This window comes from Lynx canadensis, chromosome B3 (genome assembly GCF_007474595.2).
Source record: "Lynx canadensis isolate LIC74 chromosome B3, mLynCan4.pri.v2, whole genome shotgun sequence".
Taxonomy (NCBI): domain Eukaryota; kingdom Metazoa; phylum Chordata; class Mammalia; order Carnivora; family Felidae; genus Lynx; species Lynx canadensis.
Genome location: NC_044308.2, coordinates 60,762,034 through 60,776,669, shown reverse-complemented (window position 1 = coordinate 60,776,669; position 14,636 = coordinate 60,762,034). Strand labels below are relative to the sequence as shown.

The 14,636-nt window shown below is 40.5% G+C and overlaps 2 protein-coding genes across 3 annotated transcripts in view; one reads left to right on the top strand and one right to left on the bottom strand.

Annotated features, from left to right (window-relative positions):
- The window catches only part of TMEM87A (transmembrane protein 87A), a 40,802-nt gene extending 35,446 nt beyond the window's left edge, over positions 1–5,356 (bottom strand). For both annotated transcript variants that reach the window (XM_030318424.1, XM_030318425.1), the window contains exons 1-3: positions 4,951–5,356; positions 3,633–3,693; positions 634–719 (exon numbers count right to left, since the gene is read on the bottom strand). In XM_030318424.1, coding sequence (XP_030174284.1) covers positions 634–719; positions 3,633–3,693; positions 4,951–5,106 — 303 coding nt within the window. In that variant the 5' untranslated portion in view covers positions 5,107–5,356. The remainder of the gene's footprint in view (positions 1–633; positions 720–3,632; positions 3,694–4,950) is intronic.
- Positions 5,357–5,386: 30 nt separating this feature from the next.
- GANC (glucosidase alpha, neutral C) overlaps positions 5,387–14,636 on the top strand; it is a 75,249-nt gene continuing 65,999 nt past the window's right edge. Inside the window, 4 exon segments of the mRNA XM_030318423.1 lie at positions 5,387–5,508; positions 5,995–6,224; positions 8,108–8,170; positions 9,520–9,628. Of these exon segments, the coding sequence (XP_030174283.1) occupies positions 6,196–6,224; positions 8,108–8,170; positions 9,520–9,628 (201 nt within the window). The 5' untranslated portion in view covers positions 5,387–5,508; positions 5,995–6,195.

Sequence of the window (14,636 nt, the reverse complement as noted above, 5' to 3'; positions counted from 1 at the left end):
AGGGAAATGGGCAGAGTATGATTCACGGCAGCTGCAGTTATTCTCCACAAAGTCCAGACCTTAGTCCACAGATTTTATACAGTGAGGGGACACACAAAAGGACACTGTAGTGAGATCAAAGGGCTCCCATGTACCTCCAAAGGGCTTGCATGCATCTAATTAAAAGCTAAGCATTAATTAGATCTTGTGGCACCAACTGCGCATCAGGAGGGGGAAAGACTATGTTATCTCTAACAGATTAATGGAAGGCCAAAACAAGGCTCCCCCTGTCCCAGCCTTGGTGGACATTTTTAAGGTATGTATATTCATCTCCAAGGGGTCTGGAACACGTAGCCCCTCAAGAGAGGTAATCGAACACACATGAACAAGATGGAGGGCCAAAGATAGAGTCAGCACTGTCAGCACTTCTACAGTGCTGCCAAAGTAAGCAAGATTCTGCAGTAATTTTTAAGGATTGAGACCAAAAAGTTTGTGAATTGCTAGTACAGTAAGTCTATAAATTGGGAAGCACAGATTCTAACTTCAGCTTGTCTCCTACCTCCTCCTAGCTATGTGACACTCCTCCCTCTATCAGGTTAGGACCTGATGATATCTAAAGTCCAAGAAAAAGTTTGTTAATCTTATATTCCTTACCTTGAAGTTGTAGATTTCATTGTAACAATCAGCACTTTTCAGATACCAGGTTATATTCAAAGATACCTCACAAGGTTCTCCATCAACTATAAAAGAAGAAAACTTTGTGAATAAAGATGAGTCCCAAACAAAGCATTTTTCCTAAACTGTTACCATACATCTTATTTTTTCCTGCTAAGTTTAGATACTCAAAGACCATCCCTTCTCCAAACTTGAGGTAATGAAATAATTTATGTAAACTAACTGGATATTCTTCAGATAAAAGTCAGTACTGTTATTCACAAAAGAACAGTTTTTGACCTGCTTAAGTTTATCTACTTTTATGCCTTAAAACCTCAGTTTCTGGTTCTCTGCTGGGAAAAACCTGGAAGTGACAAAGCAGTCCTAAGTTAAAACCACTCTTCTATTATCATTCAAATATTTACTGAGCAGAGCACTTAAGTATACAAAGCTAACTGACAGTAAGCCAGAAGAGACTAGGACCCTTAAAAGGCTACATTCTAGCTGGAAAGACAAGGAATAACATTAGGGACATCACAAAGCAGTACTCAAAGCTTTACTGAGGGAAAAATTAATGGCTTAGACTTTGAAAGATACCAAACTGGACTACAAGACAAGGAACTACAAACAAAAAGCAAACCTGGCTGGGGAAGGCAGAAGAGCAAAAGCAACGCCGAAAGAGCATTAGACTCTTTCCAAAACCCACCTTAAGAGAAGCCTCAAGGACTTCACGAAATCATAGTGGCTGCGTAACTCATTAAACGTAGTTTGGAACACAATATTCTAGTGGACCAATGCATTAGTCTGAAGATTTGAGAGTATAAATCTGACTATATGACTGATCAGCTGTCCCACCTGGAAGTCAGCTTATCTTTGATTGCAGCTGCACTATGGAACTCTAAGATACCTGCTTTATGCACATATGACAAAGATAAACATGACGGCATCTAGGAATCTAATTTTGATTAACGTAAGACGGGCACCTAATATTTGTTTTATTTTCTCAAATTAATTTTCAAGTGACACACTTTTTTTACAAGGTTCAATTAAAATACACAAAACTCTGTAATGCCTAGGTGGCACAGTTGGTTAATCATCTGACTCTTGATTTCAGCTCAGGTCACGATCTCTTGGTTCATGGGTTCAGGCCCCATGTTGGGCTCTGTGCTGACAGTGCAGAGCCCGCTTGGGATTCTGTCTCCTTCTCTCTCTGCCCCTCCCTGACTTGCCAATACGTGTGTGCATGAGCGCTCTTTCTCTCAAAATAAATAAATAAACAAGAAATAAACATTAAAAAAAATGTTTAAAAATACACAAAACTCTGATGTGCTGAATAGAATTTACAGAAATGATAAAAAGGATATTGCAATCTCAATATAAACTACTCAGAAGAACCATACCAAGGAGAGATTAAACAGAAGCTAATAACAAAATCCCCTAAAAGAAGATCTGCAGGAAAACTTGGCTGCAAAAATACTATTATGTTAAAAAACACCATTCAGAACTTTGAATGGTTAGATTTAAGAGACAAAAATGGTCCTAGCAATTTCATGGAAAGCTATTTACCATACGCCCAAAAGTATAAAATCAGAGTCAAGGCATATGTGAGAAAGCAGAGAAGTAACAAAGTGAGAGATAATGTGATTTTCAGGGGCTTCAAATTCTCCAAAAATATGAAATGCAGACACTACAAAATATGCAGCTTGTGCAACTTGGCAAAGCACCATTTGATCAAAATACAGGTAAGAAAAGACTACACATAATAAAAAGGTAGAACAGCATGCAAGTTGTCAGGCTATCTCAAAAGACCAAAAACACTGTTCTCCCTGAGAGTTACTCTTATCTAGCACACCAACCTCTTAAGACTGATCAGTTTGTCAGAGTAATGTAATTTAAACCAAACTGAAGTCATTAGTCAAGAGATTGTATTTTCATGGATATAGTCTTCTCTTCATAGAAATTCTATAGGTCCCCTTCACTCCCACTAAACTGTAAGCTCAGTAAGAGAGAGGGCCTTTTCTATCATTTTCCTACTGTCTAAAACAGTGCTTCACATAATAGGTTTTTAATAAGTACACACTAGATGATTATAACAATAAAATCATCCAATTAAAACTTACAACTTTGCACTTTCATAAAGAAAGATGTGCATAGAAGCACATATGGATGACCTGAACTTTTTTTAAATAATGTTTTTTAATTTATTTATTTTTGAAAGAGAGAGCAGAGGGAGGGACAGAGAAGGAGACAGAGAATCTGAAGCAGACTCCAGGCTCTGAGCTGTCAGCACAGAGCCCAACGCGGGGCTCAAACCCACGAGCCCTGAGATCATGACCTGAGCCAAAGTCAGATGCTCAACTGACTAAGCCACCCGGGGAACCGAGCTGAACTTTTATCCCTGATCTTGAAATAGAGCTATCCATGATCATTTATTCCCTAAAATAAAACCATTTTCAAAAATAAAAGGAAGCTTTTCTTTAATGTGCAATGGGAAATTTTGGATTCAGATACAGTGGTTTTCTCACTGGACAGACTGGTTTAATTCCATGTAATCCCTACTTCCTGATAATATCTTTGAGCTTCCTCTTCCAAAGATCTAAATAGCAAAATACTCCTTCTGTAAACAAAGGATCACTGAACATATTCGTGCAGAGCCAAAGGTCTGACACCTAAGTCATTTGTTCAGTAAATACCTAACAAGCACACAAAAGCAAAATTGGTGGTATCTAACAGAAGGCAGATTAAAATACCATCAGACATAATTTGTCTAACTGTAAAGTGTAAACACCAGAAAAACAAGAGAAGAAAATAAAGTTCACACAAGTATTCTGAAGATTACTCAGGGGAAAGACCTTACTTATACTACATGTTTATGCCTAGAAAATGCCAGACTATTAAATTTCAAAACTTATGTTTAGAGAAGATCAGAGATAGAAAATAGGTAATTTAAAAGTTTAAAGATCACTCAAATAAAAACTTCATGAAATGCAAAAACTCACATTTCAGGAAGATAGTGGTATTTTTGAACAGGATCTTTCCAAAACTAAAATAATTTTTCCCCTGCAAAGATAAAGGAGAGAAAGATAATTAGCATAGATCACTTTAATTCCCAAGGCAGAATATAACTGTTAAAAAAACCTAAATTTATAAAATGTTTAAGTTAGTTTTCTAAACAACAACAAAATCGATATCCTTCCTTTTAGTAAAATTCAACCGTATCCAAACTGCAGAATTTTGTAGCTTGGTGCAGAGACATGATTTTTCCCCCACAGGCCATGAAGCAAGGACTCTAGAAAAGAAACTGCTAGAAATCCCAACTTAAATCTTCACGGAGGTACTCCTTAATTAGTTCATTCGCTTTACTCACTAATCACTGTTCAGAATAACCAATCATTTCCTTAAATAAACTATTCTATGAGCAGACAGATTTAACTATTAACCATTTTAATAACAATAGCTAAAATTCAGAACCTGAAGATCTTCACCAAACGAACAAAAGCTATAATGCTTGCCATATAAAAGCACAAATAAGATTTGGACATTACAACCAGTGAGCAAAGCAGAATCAAACAAAAAGGCCACCGTGGTTTCAATAGGACTATTGCTTTTCGGCATTTCCTGCGTGCATCCGATTTTTGTGAGCTCACAGGACTATAAAAACTCTTACTTCCAATGAGGTGTAAAGGAGTGAGGTGGGGGACAGAAAGGGTCAACCTATCTAGTAAGTTGTCCAAAAGACAGACTACCTTTACCATGTCAAATTTTAGAACACAATTTCTACCACTTCAGCCATTCTCATTTTAGAATATATTTTTTAAATGCCTAGGCTTCCTCATCACACAAGGCTTAGAACAACCATTCGAAAGTGCAAAGGAAATCAAACAACTTCGTAAGTACAATCATCCAGTGGGAAAAAGTGATAAAGACACCTATAAACAGATCTCTCTCATCCAACCTGGGGTCACTGGATTCTGTGAAACTTCAGCTGAAAGGGAAACCGTTCTCCACCTATCATCCATCAACTTTACACGTCTCACGTAAGGCACTGAAAGTTCTCTCTGACTTAGCTGATAAGAAACCATTCCACCATTCTTCTCCGCTCCTGAAGCGGCTCTGGCACTCCTGCTAACCTACCCACAGAAGTGCACGGCTTTCCGCTCCAAGGTAGTGGATCCTTGCTATCCAGCCACACAGATGCTCCAGGCAATTCCACCCCTTTTGAAGCGGACTTTTGCGGAACCTTCATGGACCCCTAGGGCCGCCGTAGCCCCACCCCTTGCTTGTCCAGGCTCAGTTGCTTCTGAAGTGAACACTCACCGACGGTATCGGAATGTGCCACTTGGATCGGTCAGCAGCAGCGACAGGTGCCGGTCCTACACCAAGGAGCGATAATGGGGACGGCTGAGCCCCCAAAAGAAGAAGAATGACAGGCAGCACCTGAAGCCACGCAGCCGCCGCCATCTTCACAGCCATGGAGCGCCTACCGAAAGCATTTCACCGTCTTCCGGTTCGCCCCGCCCTCTTCCGGCTCTGCTCTGGGGGCGGGATCATCCGGGTCCTCGAAACCTAGCGGGGCTTGTTTGTTTTTCCGCCCAGCAGCCCCTCCCTAAGCCAGTCGTCACGGTCTCGTGTGAGGTTTAGAGCAGAAAGCGCAGGCGTCGTCCCGTCGTAATCTGGTCACCTTGGAGCGTTAGGATGTTAATCAAAAGCCACCTCCGCGTAGGTCTGCTTTTCTGCTCTCTCCCGCCCCTTAAAGGGGCTGGGGATTTTAAGCAAGCACCTCGTGTAGCGTTTGGCTCTCTCCTCTCGTTCGCCCCCGCCTCTCATACCTTCTAAGTCAAAGTGAGACGCGGGGTCCAGAAGTCTGGGAAAGCCGTAAGTCTGACTGCCTCCTTGGCAGGTAGTAGTGAGTTCTTGGTTTCTGGAGGTTTTTAAGCAAGGACTGGAATTTGGCAGTGGTGTAGTATAAGCACTTCCTAAACTGTATCTACTGTACTAGATAAGCCCTTAAAAAAAAAAAAATCGTTGTAGCCCTGAAAAGCATGATGGTGCAGTAGAATTTGCCTGGAGAACATCCACCTTCAGTACAGAGCAGTCCGGCACTTTCAACTTAAAACTAAAAACGGAAAGAGTGGGGCAGTTTTCAGTATCTGTGGCGTGAGGGTCACTGAAATAAACCTGCAGACGTTTGACCTGGGCCGGGCAAGCAGTCTCTACTACCTGGTTCTCACGCTCTAGATTTTTATCCTCTAGAGCTCTTTGAGTACACGCCCCCTCCGCTACAAAGACAGTTGCGGTTCCTAATGAAAGCACTTCCTTGTTGGCACTCATAAACAAGAAAATTTTGTCAAATCTCCGTAGAAACGCTAGTTTGGGCCTGGAAACCCCAGGAGTACGTGTAGTTTTGCCACTTCTTAAGGACCTGGGGAGGACTCCATTTCCCAAGAACTTGATGGTGGTGAAGTGCTGGTTGTAATTTAGAAAGACTGCCCTTCAGTGTTTTAAAAACACCGCTTGGCGTTGGCCTAAGAGCTGAGAGCCGGTCCGACGGGCTGGGAAGCCATGGAAGCTGCTGGGAAAGAGGAAATCAGGTAAAGGCCCCCTGGTCCTGCAGGGACTGACTTCAGACAGTAGGGAATAGATACTACCCGAAAGTACCTGAAAGCAACATTAGGTTTGAAGGTTTTATTGATTGTTTGAATGGCCTCTTATTTGCATGTTGGATATTTGTGTATTTAATCTTACCAGTTGTCTCAATTCCCCAGGGAATTAGTTGATATTAATAGCTAGTCCCTCACAAAATATTTTCAGGATGGTTTACAGAACAGTGGAAGAATTGTGATCAGAACCCTAACATGAATTTCAGGCTGCACCCCCCATCTTCCTATATTATTACAGAGTTCATTCTTCAAAGCTGAAAAGCAAGGATTGCAAATTTCTCTAATCTTTGCCACGCTTGATTAAAGGAAACAGTGACACAGACTATGTTAGTGAAAGATTTGATTACTTCCAAGAAAACAACTTTTTAGTACAGCCAAGTGTATCTGTGTGGGCTTGTTTCATAATATCTTGAAATTTGTGTTCAATCATAGTTTCCTACATAATCATAGACATGCTGATTACAGCCGTATTCAGCAATATGTCTGCTTGAAGGCAAGCGTGGTTTTTTTTCTGTTTTATAGCCTAGAGTTGTTTTAATCATACGGAGGCTAATTTATTTTTTTAAGACTTTTTTTTTTTTTTTTTTTTTTTGAGAGAGAGACAGACACAGAGATAGAGCATGAGCGGGGGAGGGGCAAAGAGAAAGGGAGACACAGAACCAGAAGCAGGCTACAGGCTCTGAGCTGTCAGCACAGAGCCCAACGTGGGGCTCAAACTTGGTAACAGCAAGATCATGACCTGGGCCGAAGTTGGATGCTCAACTGACTAAGCCACCTGGGCGGCCCCAAGATTTTAGTTTTAAGTAATCTCTATGTCCCACATGGGGCTCGAACTCACAACCCCAAGATCAAGAGTTGCATGCTCCACTGAATGAGCCAGCCAGGTGTCCCTGGAGGATAATTTAAATACATATACTCAAGTAGCAATATATATGCATCTTGTTCATGTTCTATTCCAGAAACAGCTCTTCTGCGAACTTGGTTTGTTAAAAATTGGCTCTTAGATTGTCAACATTTTCTTAGAAAGTAACAGATTTTCCTCCTACATCTGTTTCTGTTTTTACTCTAGCCCCTTGCACATACCTCTAATAAAGCATTTGTCAGGTTGATTCATGCTTGTTTGTTAGGCTCTTGCAGGAAGCTCTGACACAGTCCTCCATATCTTCCTCAGAACCCAGCACTCAGTAAGAATATTCTGCAAATATTTTGTTAAAAAAAATGAGTGGATTATTTTTGTTTGTGTGGGTTGTTTTTTTGTGTGCTTTTGCTCCTTCCTATTTTATTGTTGTAGTCATAGCCTTCAGTCATTATTTTAAATTTTTTTTTTTCCAACGTTTTTATTTATTTTGGGACAGAGAGAGACAGAGCATGAACGGGGGAGGGGCAGAGAGAGAGGGAGACACAGAGTAGGAAACAGGCTCCAGGCTCTGAGCCATCAGCCCAGAGCCCGACGCGGGGCTCGAACTCACGGACCGCGAGATCATGACCTGGCTGAAGTCGGACGCTTAACCGACTGCGCCACCCAGGCGCCCCTTCAGTCATTATTTTAAAAGAACCCTTCCTCATAAGTGACAATACTCTTCTTCCAGAGCTTTCAGAGTAATCCCAGAACTTGATATTTCGTTGTTTACCTTGAGTGATTTACAAAAGGATGTTATTCTGCAGCACACATGCTATCATGTTAGGTTATGGCCATGACACAATTTGCATTGCAAAAGTTCATTACCACGTTCATGCTATAGTTAGAGAAGGAACAAAAATTGGATTCACAAACCTTGTGGAAAGTAAGTTTCTTAAAATATCTTTTTATTTAGTGTTGAAGATGAAGCTGTGGATAAAAACATTTTCAAAGACTGCAGCAAGATTGCTTTCTACAGGTAAGGAGAGGAAATAATATTACCTAGATCAAAACATGGCAATATTGTAATGTTTATAGGCTTCCTAAGGAAAGAGTCAGTTAGGAAATACAGTCATTAAGAAATTCATTGGACAGGAGACCTTCACCTTTATACACTCACTACTATGTTATTTAAATTTCTTAATAAATTTATATTTTAAAAGTGTTTATGGCTTTGAATAGATAGTACTTTAACATATTTCAAAAGTCAAATAATATAAAAAGATATTCTTTGAAGAATGTTACCCCCATGGTTGTCCCCTGCCACCCTATTCCACATCTTGTCCCTCTGAATAACCAGATTTGTCAATTTCTTATTTATCCTCCTGTTATTTCTTTTCATAAATACATTTATTCCTATATCACTGCCCTTCTTATACCAAGTAGCTTCCTATATATGCTGTTATGCACTTCTTTTTTTATGCTAATAGTTTATCCTGAGTATGTAGAGATTGTTCTCCCTTTTTATAGCTGTATAGTATTCCATTGGGTAGCCATACTATAATATATTGTCTTCTTCCTATTGCTAGATCCTTGAGTTGTTTTTAATCTTTCAGCATAAAATGACTGCCACAATGAAAAACTATATATATGTCATTTCCTATACATGCATAAGTATTTATAGGATTAATTTCCAGGAATGGGATGACTGGGTCAAAGAATAAATGCACTTAAAATTTTAACTATTACCAGATACCCCTCCTAGGGGTTTGTACTGTTTTGTACTCTCATCACCACTGTGTAAGATGATCTGTTTCCCCAGAGCCTGAAAAAATATTTCTTTAAAATATTTTTGTTGAGTATCTCACTACAATTTTTGGTCATTTTACTTTCACAAAAATTGTATCCTATGTTACAACTTTCTAATTTATTCAGACTGCCCTAAAGGGAAGAAAATCAGATCACTTAAATTCTGAATAGGTGCCTTAGAGGGAATTCTATAGGGAACTCTTGGTCATTTTGTTAAATCACTAGATTATACCGATTTCTACTAGAATTTATTGAGTTTCTCTTAAAGTATACATTTCATGGAAAGTGGAAGGGGACTTAACAAGCTAATAAATATCACTATGAAAACTGCCCCACCTTTTCAATAAAGGGGACAAAATGCCATCCTAGAGCAGTGTTATGTTGAACAATTTCATTAGTAGTTTATTAGCACTCCAATACAAAGTGTTCTGTTAGTGCTTTATTAGAGTACTAATACTGTCTGGGCCCGATACATTTATCATCATAGTGAATTTTAATGACTTCCACGTGGTAATATAGTTTGCTGAATGCTGACAGTCACAAATAATTCTCAGGCATTTGTATACTCTGTATCTGTAGGCGTCAGAAACAGCAGCTCTCCACAAAGTCCACCTATCAGGCATTACTAGACTCCGCCACAAAAGGCAAAGACAGCACCAATTTCCAAATCCTCAATGAAGCAACTAAGGTAAAAAAGAAGTATTTCTACAGAAAATTGTTTCCATACCAAATGGGGTTTGAATAAAGTAAATTTCCACAAAGGCTAATTAAAACTATGCATGCTTCAAAAATAAACTTTGTTGGAGAAATAATGTGATCTTTTCATATGTACATGAGTACTTTAAAAGTAATGTGAATATTTACTTACAGACTGCCTGTGTATCAAATGCTTTTATAGGTATTTTACAAATACTATTTCCTTTTAATTAGTCTTCATAATACAGAAAAGTGACTAGGAAGTCACTTGTTCTAAGTCACATAGCTAGTAATCAGTGTTTTCACCTGTGTCTATCAACTCTGTTAAGCATCCATGTTCTATTACTGTTATACCCTGTACAGTTGAGCGTGTGGCCTGAGGAAGGTACAGATTGAGTGAATGTCCAAACCTCAAAATGTGGGTGGACCAGAGGAACAAGGGACTATGGAGTTGAAAACCTAAGTCACAAGTGTCCATCTCCTGAGCTGCTTCACTAGCAGATCACCCTAGCTACTATATACTGAAAGGATTAGAGCAGTATTTTAAGTACTTTTTCTCACTTGTCAAATCATACCGCTACTTCAGATGGGCCAGCCATAGAGGAAGTCCTGTATGGGCTGAGGTAGGAAGAATGGCTATGTCCAAGTACAGCGCTACCAGCCTGACCCACACTTCCAGATCCTCCCTGTCTTCTAAAGGCATCCGAAGCTTCTAAGGCCTCCCAGACCAATCTCGCTTCTTGGTAATTCTTATAGCTGAAAGACATACTTGAAGCCTTGAAGTGTAAGTTCCCTAACAGATGACTGAGAAGGAATTCCTCCTTTCACTCCAAAGCTGTGACATATCTCCCTGTGGCGACCGTAGCTCTCCACCCTGTGGTGCTGCACAAGGGAACCTCCTCAGAGAAGACAAAAGAAAAACTTGCTCCACAACATCAGGGGGTTCTCTATAACATTTGTTAGGCCTTTAATTTAGCAAAGGGTTCCAGCTTTATTCCCACACATGAGGATCTATTGCACGGTGAGGTCGGCTACTTTCTTTATGAAGTTTTAGAAAATGCAGCTGTTTCATAGATGTGGAATTTTCTAACATACTTTTCTTGCCTGAATTCAAAATAATGGCTAGATTGTATGACAGTTCTGTGTTCTCTGTCCCTCTCCTGTTTCCAATTTCTAGCTACTGTGATAGCGGTACACTTAGTTCATCTCTCTTAACTACACAAATGGGATGGTTAACCTTTTCTGAAACCTAATGCTGCTTTTATGTTTTTTTTTAAATTTTTAATGTTTGTTTATTTTTGAGAGAGAGAGACAGAGCATGATTGGGGGAGGGGCAGAGAGAGAGGTAGACACAGAATCCGAAGCAGGCTCCAGCCTCCGAGCTGTCAGCACAGAGCCCAACGCAGGGCTTGAACTCACGAACCTTGAGATCATGACCGGAGCCAAAGTCAGACACTTTACAGACTGAGCCACCCAGGCGCCCCCCTAATGCTGCTTTTATACTACCTCTTTTTTTCTGGAGGAATTTGCCCCCTTGCTTGGCATTTCTGATACCTTGAGTTCTCATCTCATGGTACCCCCAAAGTCCTCTACAAACTGATCCAAGTCTTACTAATTACCTTTTTTTAGCATAGGTTTGATAGCCATTCATGGGAAAATATGAGGCAGCACTGATTTCCTTCCTGAAGAGCCACCTGCCATTTGCATGTGGTCTAATAGCCTGAGACCCAGCCAAACCTCTGTATTCAGGGTCAGCAGAAGCAGTTGGCTCTGGGAAATGCAAGGAGTCTACTAGAAACCTTGTAGGAGTCATTAAGCCTGCCACCAGATGTCAGGTACCTTCCATTCTTCTTTTTTTTTTTCTTTTTTGTCATTTGCTCATCTTCCTATCTCTAATGTATCTAAACCCAGAGAGTTGTAGCTATCCCATAGTCAGGCAAGAATCTCTTCCCATCCTTGGAGAACTTCAGTGTATTGAGCATCTGAACATCCACTGTCATGAAGATTCATGGTGAAACAAAGTAAATGAGGCAGAGCATCCTGTGGACCAAAATACAAGTGTTCATCCATCTTGATACCAATGCAGTTAGTGGTGGATCCCCACATGCAACCTTTTACAAAACTATAGATCAGCTCTCTTCACACATCCCTCTTTGGAGCCTGAAAACGTGCAAGACAATGCTGTTCAGGTCATGTGTCAGAACCAGAGCCCACCAGATCTGGATGCCTTCCAAAAAAAAGAAGCCACAGTCCAGGAGGACTCACAAGATCTTAACACAGACAGCACATGGCTCAGAAGGGAGTTGAGAAGCCCTAACAAGCAAGGGTAGGTTATCCATGATATCAGCAACATAGCTCCCAGGACTGAAAACTCTGTGGCCCCCTTGGAAGAGACTTCATGTTCAGGTATTAGAAATATTGGGGCTGCGGGGCTCAGCTATTGGGCTTTTGGGGCTCAGTCGATTGAGCATCCAACTTTGGCTCAGGTCAGGATCTCACGGTTTGTAAGTTTGAGCCCCCATCAGGTTCTGTCATGGTAGAGCCCATTTAGGATCCTCTACAACCCCCCCCCCATCCTGTCCCTCCCCCACTTGTACTATCTCAAAAATAAACATTTTTAAAAAGAAATATTGGGGCTGCATAGAGAATCTGCATGCTCTGATCTCAAGCAAATTCATGTATATGTTTAGGAGGTCACCCTGAAATTCTGGGCTGAATTCCAATTTAATGTTTTCCTTGTCACTTGGAGTTGAGATGACGAATAGGGACTTAAGGTTTCGTGTCCTCTGTCAGTCTGATATGGGCAATGAAGATCCAGACAGTAATCTCCAAAGTTGTCTGAACCTTGTATCCAGCTTGCTGTATAGTCAGCAGCCTGCTTTAGAGGTCGTTTCTGGGATAAGATGGGCGTTTCATGGGAGATTCACGTTAGGATATGATATGGGTGTGGTCTGGAGATTTAAACAAGCTGCACATAGCTACCTATTCAGAATGATAGCTTTTTACTTCAAGTTCACAGAACAGAGCCCAGAGTCTAAGAGGATCATATTCAGCTCACAGCTGCAGTTCTCAGATTTCACTGATGAAGCAGATTCTTAGTGTCGGCCTGCTCCCACACCCTTAAAACTCTTAAAGCAGTAACTTTGTTGTCAAGGTCTACTGTTAATTTTTGAAATCCTTCTTCTCAATCTTCTTCCCCAATCTACCCCTTAATAAGCAACAAGAAACAGAACCGAGCTTCATTCAGCATTTTCTTAGCTTGGACTGCCATAAACAAAATACCATAAACTGGGGGTCTTAGACAACAGATATTTCTTTGCCAGAGTTCTAGAGTCTGGGAAATCCAAGATCAAGGTGTCTGTGGGCATCCTCTTCCTGGCTTATAGACTACCACCTTCTTACTGTATTTTCACATAGCAGAGAGAGAGCTAATTCTCTGGTTTCTTCTTGTAAGGACACTAATCCCATCATAACCCCACCCTCATGACCTTATCTAAACCTGTTTACCTCCCAGAGGCCCCATCTCCACATACCATCATATTGAGAGTTAGTGCTTCAAAATATGAATTGGACATGGAGGAACACACAATTCAGTTCATAGCAAACATGATGTTCCTGAAACAGTAATATTACAGAACAAGCTGAAGGTTTCCCTGTGTGTTGTCTCTAGGTCAAGACATCTAGGATTTGAAGAAAAGGCAGTTGTAGTTTAAAACGCATGAGTTCTCTCACATAGGGCCCCAGTATAGTATCTTTCTCAGTATTCCTGAGAACAAAATAATCAGGTAGATATTTGATAAAAAGGCTTCCAGAAGAAAATCTTAAAGGAAGGTTAACGGTAAAATGTTGACTGCTTTTTTGGAGCTGTTTTTTTCTGTTACCGATTTTTTACCTTCAGTGAAAATTTGACCTAGATTGAGAAACAGAAGATTTAGTCTTGTGACTTCAGAGCAGAGAAATGTATTCTGTCCTCCAAGTCTAGCTAAAAAGCACTGCTAGCAAGGCTAACCTGGAATAGACCTATGCCTTTGACCTACTTTATATTGCCAATTTTTATGCTTTCTTATGACATAGATGACTTTTTGGCAACATGTTTACTTTTCTTTACAGCCTGTTTACAAGTTTTCACTAGAGACTACACTTCTAGCAGCATCTCCAAGGATGCAGGCATATCTCTGAGCACCTCCATGAAGTTACCCCTTGCCTTTGCATCTAAGCCGGATGAAAATGGGATTTCACCCAGCCAGCCACATCCTCAGCAGATGAGGAAGAACTACAACTTGTTAGCCAGTACTGTTTCTGCAGAAGTGGCCGTGAACAGGCAGCTAATTTGGGAATAATAAACCAACTGGCTGCAACAGTGGAAGCAGCAGTTAGTGTCATACAGCACTTTAATGAACTCTTAGACAATCCTCTGGATGCTGGAGGTCTTTTTTATTTTTATTTTTTTCAGAGAAAGAGAGGAGTGGGGCTCACCTGAAGTGGGGTTCGAGCTCACCCGATGTGGTACTCGCTCTCATGAACTGTGAGATCATGACCTGAGCCGAAGTCAGATGCTTAACAGCTGAGCCACCCCAGTACCCTGAATTCTGGGAGGTCTTGATCAACAACTGGGAGAGGTTGTTGTTCACTCTCGTAGGCCTTTTAGATTAACTGTTCTTTAGAGTATAGAGAAGACACCTGGTACCAGAGGAGAGGCAAGATCTATATCCATCAAGAAGTTGATGGAGTCATAATTTCCATTCCTAATACCCACTGCCATTTAAATATGTGTTCTATGGCAACATGTTTAGTTTCCTTTACTAGCAGGTTTTGCTGTTCTGTTAACTCAGTCACAATGTCTACTAGTTGTGATTCCCAGTTGTGGGTAAATAACAGGTTTTGTCTTAATATAATTGTGATCAGTCCACTACTTGAGTACAAAGACAGGGCTATTCCTAGCACCATAGTTTTTACAACCTGGTGGTATTTTTATCCATGTGGCCAAACAAAACAAAACA